The sequence below is a fragment of the Scyliorhinus torazame genome, chromosome 3 (assembly GCF_047496885.1).
Source record: "Scyliorhinus torazame isolate Kashiwa2021f chromosome 3, sScyTor2.1, whole genome shotgun sequence".
NCBI lineage: Eukaryota > Metazoa > Chordata > Chondrichthyes > Carcharhiniformes > Scyliorhinidae > Scyliorhinus > Scyliorhinus torazame.
In genome coordinates, this window is record NC_092709.1 from 89153625 (window position 1) to 89167456 (window position 13832).

Here is a 13832-nt window from a genome sequence, read left to right on the forward strand (position 1 = left end):
ATCGTGCCCACAATCTTTCACTAGAGCACTTACATCCTGGTTCAATCTTAGTCAATAACTAGTCAGTTGTAATGCTCAATACTAAAATATCCCACAGAAATTTTCTTTAATATTTAATTAGGTATACTGCAAGGAATTGCAATTCTGCTTGATTATAGACAAATCCTCATTAATTCAAGCACCCCACCATTTCCACTGAATCATGACCCCGTTTGCACGTATTTTGTACGATATCTTGAAGAAAATGCATGTGTATCTTGCGTGATGAAATCTCCATTCAGACGCTGGTCATGATTCTATTAAACTAACTGCACATATACTGTCATTTTATTGGCATTGCAACTCTGACAAGCTGGGAGTTACATTTATTCAATTTTTATCTTCCCGGTAGACAGATTTGTCAAATGTGAAACAGTTACCAATGGAAACAAGCCAAATGTTTATGGATATTCATCTAATTAAGACTTTTTTTCTGAGCAAGACGAGAATCAAAGGGCACAATTTCTACATTTGTGAATCCAAAGAAGGAATGCAACAAATTATAGAAGAACATTAATAATTCTAGAACTAGCAAATAATTAGAAAATGTAGTTCAACATAGATAAATGTGAGAAACTACATTTTGGCAGGAAGAATAGGGAGGTCACATTATTTGGAAGGTGCAGGTTGGGTTGGAGTAGAGGAACAAAGGGATTTCGGAGCACATCCATCAATCACTAAAAGTCACACTTCAGGTTAGCGAAGCCATGTTAAAATAGCAAACCAAGGTTGAGGTTTTATTTCCAGAGGAATAGAATTAAAAGTAGAAGTTATGGTAAGCCTGTATCGAGCCTTAGATCACACTTAAAATTACTGCATGCAGTTCGGGTGCCAGATTATAAAAATGATATAGAGGGGGCAGAGGAGATTTTCAAGGATAATGCCAGAAATGAGTGGGTATACACTTCAGGAAGGGAGTGCCGGTCTAAGTCTCCTCTCTTTAAAAGAAGGTTGAGGAATGACCGAGGAGGTCTCTAAAATTCTGAAAAGATTTAGTCAATACAGAGAGAATGTTTCCTCTTGTGAGGAAGAGCATAACTAGCAGCCATCAGTACAACATCGTCAAGAAATCCAAATGGGAATTCAGAAGAAAGTTCTTCAATGAGTTGTATAATGGGGAACTCACTACCACAGGAAGTGATTGAAACAAGTATCATGGATGTATTTGAGGGGAAATTGGACAAGCATATGAGGGAGAAGGGAATAGATGTTACAATGGTACATTTAGATATAAAAAGACGTGAGGAGGCTTGTGTAGAACATTCACACCTGCATGGTTGGGCCGAATGGTCAGTTTCCTATCCTAACCTCAGCATCTCCAGACTACGAGGGGCAACAGAAAAATAATAATCCAGACCCTTGCAATAAATAAAGTGTATGTGCCTGGCTGTTATTGGCAGAGTAGACTTTAGTTATGATCATCTTGTGATCCAAGACTGAAACAGTCTATGTCGAAATGCAGCCAAGACCTGGACAATATCCAGGCTTGGGCTGACCGTGGCAAGTTACATTCACGCCACACAAGTGCCAGGCAATCACCATCTCCTACAAGAGAGGATCTAACCATCACTCTTTGACATTCAATGGCACGATCATCGCTGAATCCCCCACCAGCAAAATCCTGGGGGGGGGGGGGGTTACCATTGATCAGAAACGGAACTGGATTAGCCATATTAATACAGTAGCTCCCAGAGCAGATCAAAGACTAGGAATCCTGCGGCATATAACTCATCTCCTGATTCCCCAAAGCCTGTTCACCATCTACAAGGCACAAGTTAGGAGGGTAATAGTGTGATAAAGCCAGGGGAGTCCAACGAGCTTCTTAAAAGTCTTTTATTTCAGCAACATATATTCACAGGGCCCGGTTACCTTTCACCGGGTCCTCATTCCTTTTTTAGCTGGCTCTACAGTTGCCTGCCTTTTATGCGTGCTGGGTTAACTCATCCAATTAAGCACGGGAAACAATCATCCCCAGCTGGATGAGTCCTGTCTCGGTTACAACAAATGGAATACTCTCCATTTGCCTAGTGCAGCTCCAACAATACTCAAGAAGCCTGACACCATCCAGGTCAAAGCAGCCGCTTGGCTGGTACCTCTTCCATAAACATTCAATCCTTCCACCGCTGACAAACAGTGGCAGCCATGTGCACCATCTACAAGATGCACTGCAAGAACTCACCAAGACTCCTTTGACACACCTTCCAAACCTATGACGACTACCATCTGGAAGGATAAGAGCAGCAAATATCTGTGAACACCACCACCTGGAGGTTCCCTTCCAAGTCTTGACTTGGAAATATATCACCGTTCCTTCACTGTTGCTGGGTCAATATCCTGGAACTCCCTCCCTAAGAGCATTGAGGGTGTACTGAAACCACAGGCGCTGCAGCGGTTCAAGAAGGCAGCTCACCACCATCTTCTCAAGGGCAACGAGGAATGAACAATAAATGCTGGCCTAACCGGCGACACCCACATCCCGGAAATGAATTTTTAAAAGTGACCACTCGAACAAAGTCGTGGAATACTCCGACAGCTGTAGAACCATATCCCAGGATAGTCCATACATTTATCACCAAAATCAACTACACTTTTAAAATTGATATGTGCGTCTGTGCATATACACACAGCCGTCACAATTTGTGCACTTACAAGATAAAAGGTTAGTGCAAGAAATGCAAAAGTTGCTTTACAGACATTACTATTCAACTGTTCAAGATCTATGTTGAATTGGACAGCAAGTGAATTAACAATCCCAAGGAAACAAAGAAGTTTCCATAAATAATGTAGCCCAAAACAAGAGTTTAAAAAAAAGAAAGCAAGTTATGTTAAACAAAAGCACACAATTAAATTAGCTTTTTGCACTGTATCCTTGTATTGGCTTACACTTTTTGAAAGAAAGCAAAAAATTATATGCCTTAAATATATTTTTACAACTGACTTGCCCTAACCCGATCACGAATGACATTCTTGCGAATGGGGAGCATCTTTCAGCTGCCTGCATGAGGGACCAAAGATTTATTGTCCTCCCACACACTTCCCCCTCCACCTCCGCCACCCAGCCTACAAACATTATCAAGATGCTCAAGATGACGGATGCTTGTGCTGGAGAATGAATATTTGCATTCAAATGCCTTCTAGTCATATATAGTATGATTAGAAGCAGAGCAAAGCTCCCTCTACTCTATCGCGAAGTGCCCCAGTTCTAGCCACAGAAAAGCACCTCCCGCTGCACTGGTGTGATATATTTTCCTAATTATCATACTGGTTACTTGGAACTTTTGAGCCAAAACTATCAACTTTAGTTCTTTTACAGCTAGTTTAATGCTGTGGGTCACCGAGCCCCTTGCCACTAGCATGCAATAGTTAACTGCATTTATATGTTCAGTGAACATCTCAAATGTTTAAAAATATTGGATCAATAACTAGAATGTATTGTAATTCACCCAGAATACGAACATTTCTGTATCCACCTATTCACTCTAAAAGAGTATGCAATAAGATTCTGTTTTTAAATTATTTTCCAGAATGTGGCACAAGTAATTTAGAGATCACGGATCTCCATTTTGCAATGAAAATTTACACACTAAAGCATTTACAGCTCAAAAATAGATTAAAGACTGGTGTCACAAATACATCAATAACGCACAAAGCAACAAAAGACTAATTTATATGCAGCTCATTGCCCGAATATTGAATACTTTTTCAGTCAGAATTAATCATCAAATATTTACCGTTATCCAAAAATGGGGCAGATGGGTCATTACAATACGAATTTCCTGCAGATATGTCTGCCTCATTAAAACATATACAGAAGGAAAGAGATTTATGCATTGAAAACATTTGGCTCTTCCTATTAAACTTTTAACATGAATAAATTGAATCGGTATGTTGGATGGCACACTACTTTTAAAAACAGAACCCATGTGCAATAATCTCATTAATAAGATTAAGCAGACAATAGTGTGGCTCTAAAAACACCATTTGAAACCAAGACAACTAGCAAGCACCAAAAATGAGTGAAGGAATATGTAAAAATTATTATTGTGAGCTGTTTGCATAGTAAATAATCCAACCCACTCAAAATCAGCAGAGGACTATTAATTTGTTCGAATGTAATTTGCATCTAGCTTACAAATGGAAAGCTGCAACACAAGGCATGAGATAAGCCTTTTCTGTAATAGTTACTGGTTGCTAAGGTGACAGCGAGTGGAGAAATTTAAGCATTAATGGAGAATTCTGTTCAGAAGATGCTTCACCTGAAAAATCAGCACCTTCATCAAACACAATTTTCATAAACCAGATAACAGCTGTCTGGCTTTATAACCTATTCTGGTAAATCAAATGCTGCAGCACCAGAAAAAAAACCCATAAAATTTCACTTTACCTGGTTGCCACACTTCCAAATTGAGCATAATTGAAAACAATAACCATCTAAAGCTATGTGCTGCACAATACAATGGTTTCAATTCAACTCACAAGTAGTCATGAAAATAAATCCCAAAGCCCAATTATTTTTCTACTTTTCCTTGCCTTCTCTACTTCCTACACACACAAAATGACATTTTATTCTCTTCAGCTAAAATATGGCACAGCCCAGTTGCCAGATACCTCCATGGGCACCATCCCTTTAGCTTCTCGCTCTTTCCCTCAACCAACCAATTTGGGAAGCTAACCAGCTTGACAAGGCACTACGTTGTGGGCAGCATGGTAGCATAGTGGTTAGCACTGTGGCTTCACAGCACCAGGGTCTCAGGTTTGATTCCCTGCTGAGTCACTGTCTGTGCGGAGTCTGCACATTCTCCCAGTGTCTGCGTGGGTTTCCTTCGGGTGCTCTGATTTCCTCCCACAGTCCAAAGACGTGCAGGTTAGGTGGATTGGGCATGCTAAATTGCCCTCAAGTGTCCAAAAAGGTTAGGAGGGGTTATTGGGTTAGGGGGATAGGGTGGAAGTGAGGGCTTAAGTGGGTCGGTGCAGACTCGATGGGCCGAATGGCCTCCTTCTGCGCTGTATGTTCCATGTTGCTTAGCAAACTCTATTAATCTACAAATTAAAATTCACAACCAAAACAAGACTTTCATGCCATTGGTCTTGGCTGTTTTTTGAATCCAAGTTCTAGAACCAAAATATAAAATTGTGTTACGTTCATTCAGTGGAGCAACCAGTAAAGTAGCATGTCCAAATTGCTTTTTTTCTTTTAATTTTTCCAATTAAGGGGCAATTTAGAGTAACCAATCCACCTACCCTGCACATCTTTGGGTTGTGGGGTTGAGGCTCACGCAGTCACGGGGAGAATGTGCAAACTCCACACGGTCAGTGAGCTGGGGCTGGGATCGAATCAGGGTCCTCAGCGCCGTGAGGCAGCAGTGCTAACCACTGCGCTACCGCCCTCATAGCTTTTCTAAAATGATGTCAGTGAATAGTAATTAAAGGTTCTGGTGTGAGCAGACTTAGTTGACCTCAGTCAAAAAGACAATAAGAACCTACAACTGAAGTCAGCACCTCTGCAACAGGGAGACAATAATCAACCAGGATCTTCCCAGCTCCTGATTGCTATCCAATCACCAGCTGCTAGAAAATCTGTGCAGACATCAGATATCAGCAGATTTTGGAGATTAGGAGAAAGTGAAAATTGTTGTGCAGCATAAGGTTTAATAATGAAACGGCCATGTTTTAAAAACAAATCCAAGCCAAAAATCAAAATAGTTAATAATTTCTGAATGTTCACTTAACTTTATTATTATATGAAATAAATCATTACTTATATGAGCAGTAAATGATTTTGGAGTATTCGTGAACAGCCAGTTTGATTGACAGAATTGTTTTTCTGTATGTCAAAGCAAGGACAGCAGTCATTTGCAAATTAATAAAATGAATCACCACAAAAACACCATTTCAAGTACTTAAACACAAAAATGTTACTTGTGGAACATTATATCAATTTGAATAATTTGAACTATGGTGCTCACCAGTTTTCAAGCTGTAACACAGTAAATGAGCATGGCAACAAATATATACATTATTAATCAGGCTATGACCATGCTAAAGGCACAAAGCCCAAGACAGCAATTATGATATTTAGTTGTAAAGTTTTTCAAATCTTACATAGACAATTGCATAATATTTAAACCCCACCCCAAAAAAACCTTTCAATACAAAAATGTAATTTCAACATTTTATGGGGAACATATAAACCGGGTGCTAATTAACTTAGTATTTAATCATCTCTAGCGAAGTTGACATAACACAAAATTGTTCTGGATGTCGAGACTTTCTTTTATTTTTAAAACTCCACTTGGTTGACAACTGCAGTATTCTGTGTGGTAGTGAGCCATGTAAGCTAAAGGGTCCCAACTTAAATTCCTCAACTACTCAATTCATCTGGATCTTTCCTAGCGAGGGAGAGATCCAGATCATGGCATCACACAAGATCTCGTTAGATCCAGTGAGGTGCTCAGAGCGTCGCAAACCTCACGAGAGGCACTTGCGCGATTAAACGGCCTCATCACATCAGAGTCAGGTGCGACGATGCCGTTCAATCACGCCCACTATCTCCACGTCGACTTTGCCCAACTCCTTCATAATTTTGAAAGCCTCTCTCAGGTCATTTCTTACTCTGCTCTTTTCTGATGAAAAATGTCCCAACCTGTTTAAGTGTGACTATTCGGATTCGGACAACCTAACGGAAGATAGCCATTGCTTATGTAATGTAATTATTCCCTAACAATTGGGGAAATTAGATGGGTAGGGGAAGAGAAGAAATGCTTTTTTGTGTAATTTTCAATGTATTGTTGCCGTAATCATCCCATCAAGCTGAAGAGATGAATCTTTGCTTTGACTTTCAGCGTCAGTACGGTCACTGGCATTCTCTAAGATACATAAAGAAAAAATAAATTCCATACATAATGAATGGATTATTGGCCATAAACGTGGCTTAAAGGACACAGTTCTTTTGGACAGCACTTGCCTGCATAGGTGTTGGCTTGATTCAAGAGTTCAGTGCAGGCATGCATGTCAGCAAAAGCCCGAATCCCTAAACAATTAGTAGGATGAAGCTGGGACTCCAGGAAATCACAACAGGTCTTTCTCACATCCTGTAATTGCAGTAATCCTGCTGCTGGAAGTAATACCTGTTAATGAATAGTAACAAATTGCAATTTGTCATAGGACATCAACATCTGAACAATCAAAGATACTGCACAATTGGACAGGAAGACATCACAAAGGATCCCATAAACTGACAACACAAACACATCTTTAAAGACTCATGGTGGATGAATTTCTTTACTTGATTCTCTTATGGTTAGGCGCATTTTGCAGCTTCTCTTCAAATTGGTCCAGTTTTTTTGCCTCCAAGGGAAGAATTGTTCTGTTAGCATAATGAATGCCACACAAAGTTGCCGTATCCAGCTTACGATGGGAGAACTGATGAGCCTTACAGCTTTTTAAAATTCATATCCTGTGTGCCAGTGGCACTGTTGAATTTCAGGTCCACCAAGTGGCACAGAATGTCACATGACATTTTATCAAGCGGTCAGCTGGCTCACTAGTTAAGGGCACCACGGGCAACACGGTGGGTTAGCTCTGCTGCCTCACGGAGCCGGGGTCTCAGTTTCCATCCCGGCTCTGGTCACTGTCCTTGTGGAGTTTGCACATTCTCCCCGTGTTTGCGTGGGTTTCGCCCCCACAACCCAAAGATGTGCAAGGTAGGTGGATTGAACACGCTAAATTACCCCTTAATTGGAAAAAAATGAATTGGGTACTCTAAATTTAAAAAAATAAATAAAAATAAAAAAATAAAAGGTTAAGGGCACCACCCAGTACAACAACATGGCACATCAATCAGAAGGTCCAAGTTCAAATTCCAGTCTGTGGTCTTGTCTGAGCGGTGAGGGCTGCAAATGCGACCCTACATTTAGCAACAACAACCCCAGTCCAAAGAGGCTTACAATAATAGCAAAGTCAGAAGTCCTATTCCAGAGTACACGCATGCAAAAAAGGTTGCCCAGAAACAGTTTTGGTTCACAGCCAGGATTGGAATTCCCTAGAGTCCCAACAACCTGCCAACAGCCTTCCCATAGGTCAATTTAAAAAAAAAAAAATTTATATAAACGCTGCGGATTCTGAAGGTGAAACAAAAACACTGAGCAACAGAAATACACAGCTCAATCAGCAGCTGTAAAAAGACAAGTTAGGATCCTGAAGGTAAACCTTAGTCAGAATCTAGTATCTTTTCCCTGCACAAGGTGTTGACTGATCTGTTGTGCATTTTAGCATTTTCTGTTTTTGTTTCATTCCACTGGCAATCACTTGAGCCAGGTTCACACATCAAACCCGGATACTTGGTCACGATATCAGAGGCCAACTAGCACCTGCGGAACTGTACCCCCGATGAATCACAGCTTTCAGCTGGGGGAAAAATTAGATGAAAACCCAGTGATTGGGGCGTTTCTTCCATCCGCCCCCCCCCGACATTTGCTACTTCTTCCACCAAAAGGTCTTTCCTTCTTTGTATTAGCATGCAGTTCCAGGATTGCCATTAGCCCACATCCAATTGGTAACTTTCCACACCATGCAGACAGCACAGGCATAACAAACCTTTACACTCATGTATGCATGCACGTCAATTGTGGGGGGTGTCAGTGCACTTCGACGAGTGGTGCAAATTATCTGGTCCAATGTTTCACAAACTATTTTTCAATGTGACCTATTTTAACACTTGAAAATGAACGTGACACCTGGGCCGGGATTCTCCGCGCCGAAATGGCGATCGCCGCAGAGAATGGGGCCTCAGACCCGCGATCGGGTCCGACACCAGGATGCAATTCTCCAGCGTGGTTCACGTATGGTTCCACCCGGCGGGGGTTCGACGTCGCGGCTGCTCGTGGCTGTCCTGGTAGAGGGGGCAGGTGGATCAGTCTCCGGGAGAGGGGGGGGCCTCCATGACGGTCAGGTCCGCGATCGTGGGCCACCAATCGGCGGGTGCACGCGAGTTGCAGGGGGGCCTCCCTTCTTTTGCGCCGGCTCACTGTGTGGCTCCGCCATGTTGCGTGGCGCCAGCACGGAACCAGCCACTGTGCACATGCGCACACCCGCAGCCAGCAGTGTATGGCCGCATACGGCAGCTGGAGCAGCGCACAGCACTCAGACGCCGTGCTGGCCCCCTGTGGGCCACGGAATCGCTAAGCCAGGAGGTCCGTTGACGCTGGCGTGAAACACTCGTGTTTACACCAGCGTCAATACTTAGCCATGTTTTTGGACAATCCCGGCCCAGATGCCAGTAAAAACACAATAGCAATAAAGCAGCATTTTACCATTTTTTTCGAACAATAATTAATAATTACTGTCTGTGGTTCAGCATATAAACATATGAACATATAATGCAGGCCCACTGTGAAGTTAAAGTGACAGAGGCTGTACGTGTTTTAATAGTGAACATTTGTAATTTCCATTTCCCCTTTCCCCTCGCTACAGATAGTGCCCACTCAGTTCTCCTCTCTTCTTGATTTTTCGTGGTCTACTGCTGTGTCTAGGTGTGTCCTCAGGATGCACATCAGAGGAAAATCCACGCCCTGTGATCTATGATGCCCTTGAACGTTCTGTAGAGGGCCTCGAGCTGGAGGGTCCTGTCCGACTTACTGGTGTCACAGGTGTCACCCAGTTCTGCCCGCTTTCTTTGAGATGTGCCAGTGTCAGGAGAGAGGGATTCACAAGAACTGGAGACCGTCATCGTGTCCTTGGTGGCATCCATGGGTTGGCCTCCAGCACTTCCTCCTCCCTCAGTGCCTGTTGGCAGCTGATGTGAGCACCAGAGGCCTCTGCGCCATCTGGTTCGGTCAGTCTGGTAGCTCCCCATTGTCTGCAGCATGGTGTTGACGCCCTCAGCAATGCCCCTCAGTCACTGGGCCATGCTCTGCAGTGCTTCAGCAATGTCCACCTGCTTCTGGGACAAGTCCCTCAGCGACTGGGACGACATTGAGGCCCTCAGACATGCTGGTCACGGACTGAGCCATGTCTTGGGCACCACCGCTTGACGCTGTCCTTGTGGTGCAGGCTTTCCTCTGCAGTCGCCACCCTAGCAGTGTTGGCCTCAGTGCCATGCATTGTCGGCATCATCTCTTGCGCCCGTAGCCTTTGGGGCTCCTCCAATCGGCTATTTACTTTCTAGAATGTCGCTGACAATCCCTCCTGAATCTCACGGCTGTGTCCTCGATTCTGCATCAGCTCTGGGATAACCTTGTCCAGAGGCTCGGCATCTGACTGGAACTCAGACTGTTGTCTCTTTTGGATGTTCCTGCCTCCATCTGATGTGCATCAGCAACTGTGCGGTGCTCACCAAATTGTGCCCCAGAAGCCTGTCCACCAGAGGTGTGTGTCTCTGCGCTGATAGAAGGTGGATGTGATAGCTGTGACACCTCGATGTGGGGCTCCCTGGCGCTCTCCTCAAAAGGTGGTCTCTTGGGTGGCTGAGGGGGGGGGGGGGGGTGGGGGGGGGGGGTGTGCACGCGGATGACTCCGGATGGCCCAGGCCCATTAGATGGAGATCCTGCGAGACAATGGACATGTGGTCAGTGAGAGGGAAGAATAATTTTGTCTGACATGAACTCACTTGAGACAGGTCATCTGGGTGAAGGGGCAGTGGCTCCTCACCTCTGCGGACCAGACCAACGTCGCTGATCTGATGAACAAGTGCAAACATTTGATGCAGAGAGGGTGCAAGGTGCCAGATGTCAGGAGAGAGGTGGTTACTTACCCTTGCAGCTCGTTGGAGATAGTTTGCCTTCTTCCTACATTGGACGGTGGTCCTCCTGGTCATGCTGCCTGAACCGACAGCCACTGCCACTGCCTCCCAGGCGGTATTGGTGGCCTTGCTGCTGGTCCTTGGGTCTCCTCAGGGGACCAGGATGCCCTGTCTCACATTGACCAGGGTCGAGAAGCCTTGGGAGGACGGCATCCCCAAAGCGAGGAGAAGGTCTGCGCGCGGCAATGCTAGTGTGTTGACTGGGAGGGAATGGTGAGGGAGCATTTGAAAGCAGCTCCCCCTTGTTTAACGGCTGGACACTGAGGCGCGAGTCTAGCGAATCAGACGGCGAGATTGCGAATAATGGTGAGAAGCTCGTCGGGGCTCATTTTCACAACTAAGTGCCATTAAATGCAGGCTGCGACCTCACCAACGAGGCTGTTGAAGAACACCTCACCAATCGCACCCAAAATTACACTTAGAAATGTTTCTGTTAATTCGCTCCCATTAACCCGGTTTCTCTCTCTGGGGTTGCTGCCAGACTGGGTATTTCCAGCATTTTCTGTTTATATGTGTAATAAAGTAATGAGTAATGATTTTGACCTCTGATGGGGTGAATTGAAATGATTTTATGACCTCTCGAGAGATGTATGGTTACCGATTGTTCAACATCCCGAGGGTTTGGCCCGAATTTCCAAAAGCAAGCAAAATATAAGTGCCAAGAGTTATCAAAATGTTTTCAAAAGGGTTTACAAAATCTTTGACAGTTCAAAAAATGGAACGTGTTGCTTAGAGACAAGATATGAGTACCGGTGTTCACTCATATACAAGGCCATAGTATCTAATATGTTGGAGTTGCAGAGAATTGAAATGCAGCTGCTGCAAAACTGGATGGAGTACGGTGTATGCCCATGCTGCTGCCGGGAGAATGAGCAGTCAGTTATTGCCATTTCTTATAGTTAAGTGGTATTTTTCATTCTGCCACTCCCAAAGAGCTCCACGCATATTGGCTACTTATTAGCCTGGGTTTAAATTTGCACGTTACTTGTCTCAGACAAAATGGGTTTTATTAACCAAGCCAGCAGCATTTCAGAAAAGGGCTGTTTGACTGTAGAGATTGCAAGTCAGCAGAAAGGCTCTCTGGCTTCAAATCAGTCAACTTCAGGGAACACCGAATACACACAGCAGAGTAAAGACTTGCAAAATAGACCATGCTGCCAGAAGTCCAAATGCTTTGTCCTAAATGTCAAGGCAACTCAATATCTATCAACAGCACAGCTCATCACTATGTAACCCTTAATCGCAGCTCCCCTGATAGGGCAGACATGTCCTCATCTTTCTCTTCTCCAGTCACCACTATATATGCGCATTATACATGTAAATACAGAATGTAGTACTGCTGTCATTGTGTAATCACTAAAATTCACTAACTGGCTAGCACACAAAGAATGAACACAATAGACCAAGTCCCCACGCCGGCAGGAAAACTGGCGCCTACAGCTCCCGAAAGTGAGGAATTCTCCGAACGGGCTAGGTGGCCACCGGAGGGGTTGGCACCGCTCCAGCCCGCGCCAAAAGACCGGCGCGAGTTCGCGCATGCGCGGAATGGCCGGCGTGATCTCACGAATGCGCGGAATAGCTGCTGTATTTCCGCGCATGCGCAGACCTGCCAGCGTCTTTCCGCGCATGCACAGGGGATTCTCTTCCCGCGCGGCCCCCGGGCAATATGGCGGAGCCCTAAAGGGGCCCGGCAGGGAGGAAAGAAGTCCCCCCCCCCCCCCCAGAACAAGCCCGCCCGCAGATCGGTAGGCCCTGATCGTGGTCCAGGCCACCGGGGGGGGTCCGGACCCCCACCGCACACTTACCTGCCAGGTCCCGCCGTGCGTGAGGTGAGTAATTCACGCCTGCAGGACTGGCTGAAACTGGACGGCCGCTCGGCCCATCGGGGCCCAGAGAATCGCCGGGGGGCCGCTGTCAACGGTCCCCGACTGACGTGGCGGGAATCCCGCCGCCGTGCGAAAAACGGCGGCAGAGAATAGGGCATCCGGCATCGGGGCAGGATTCGCACCTCTCCCTCAGTTTCTCCGACCTGGCAGGAGGTTGGAGAATCCTGGCCCATAGCTTTATACTAGTAATGGAATTAAAAGTGTTTTAGATCACTTAGTTGCTCTGGAAAGTTTCATTGAAACCTCCACTGGTTGGAGCCACCTGGCACCTTCAGTCCCTGCACACCACAGCGCAGTACATCTCCAGCGAACCCAGGGAGGCCACGTCCTCTTTTTTAGTGCACTGGTTGCCATAAAGCAGGTGGGTTTAAGGAGCCCAATGAAATGGACAGGCCAGGTAGAAGGTAAGTCAATGGGATTTGGCTGATCGGGAGGCTTGTCTTGGGAGGGAGGATCAGGGCTTGCCCAGCCAGTCAGATTGGGGAGGGATGGGTCTTAAGAGTCAGGCCCAGAGTTTGGGGGGGGGGGCATGCATGGAGTCCCATGTGACTGGGACTAGGGTGTCAGGAGTGGGGGGGGGGGGCGCGTGCGAGAGTCGTTCTGTATGTTTAAAATAGTTAGAAGTACATATTTTTCCTCTTTCAGGGTAACTGTACATACCGTCCAGGAAGTTCCCAATTTGATCCGTGCATATGCTGGCATCAAGCATGGGGGCAGGAGATGGGCAACGGGAAAAGGAGAAAATTCAGCAAGTTTTAAAAAATAAATTTAAAGTACCCAATTCATTTTTTCCAATTAAGTGGCAATTTAGCATGGCCAATCTACCTACCCTGCACATCTTTGGGTTGTGGGGGCGAAACCCACTCAAACACAGGGAGAATGTGCAAACTCCACACGGACAGTGAGCCAAAGCCGGGATCGAACCTGGGAACTCGCCGCCATGAGGCAGCAGTGCTAACCACTGGGCCACCGTGCTGTCCCGCAAGGTTAAACCCTCATAATAATTATATTGTGACTCTCACAGAAATGCATGTGTCTGGACCCAAGACATGTGTGTTATTGGGTACAGCATTATTACTCGCCGGCTTTTATTGGCTGTCCTGACTCAA

General features: G+C 45.3%; 1 protein-coding gene across 3 annotated transcripts in view; it reads right to left on the reverse strand.

Annotated features, from left to right (window-relative positions):
• klhl2 (kelch-like family member 2) overlaps positions 1-13832 on the reverse strand; it is a 162241-nt gene that overhangs the window by 59959 nt on the left and 88450 nt on the right. For all 3 annotated transcript variants that reach the window (XM_072495938.1, XM_072495939.1, XM_072495940.1), the window contains one exon: positions 7004-7166. In XM_072495938.1, the coding sequence (XP_072352039.1) occupies positions 7004-7166 (163 nt within the window). The remainder of the gene's footprint in view (positions 1-7003; positions 7167-13832) is intronic.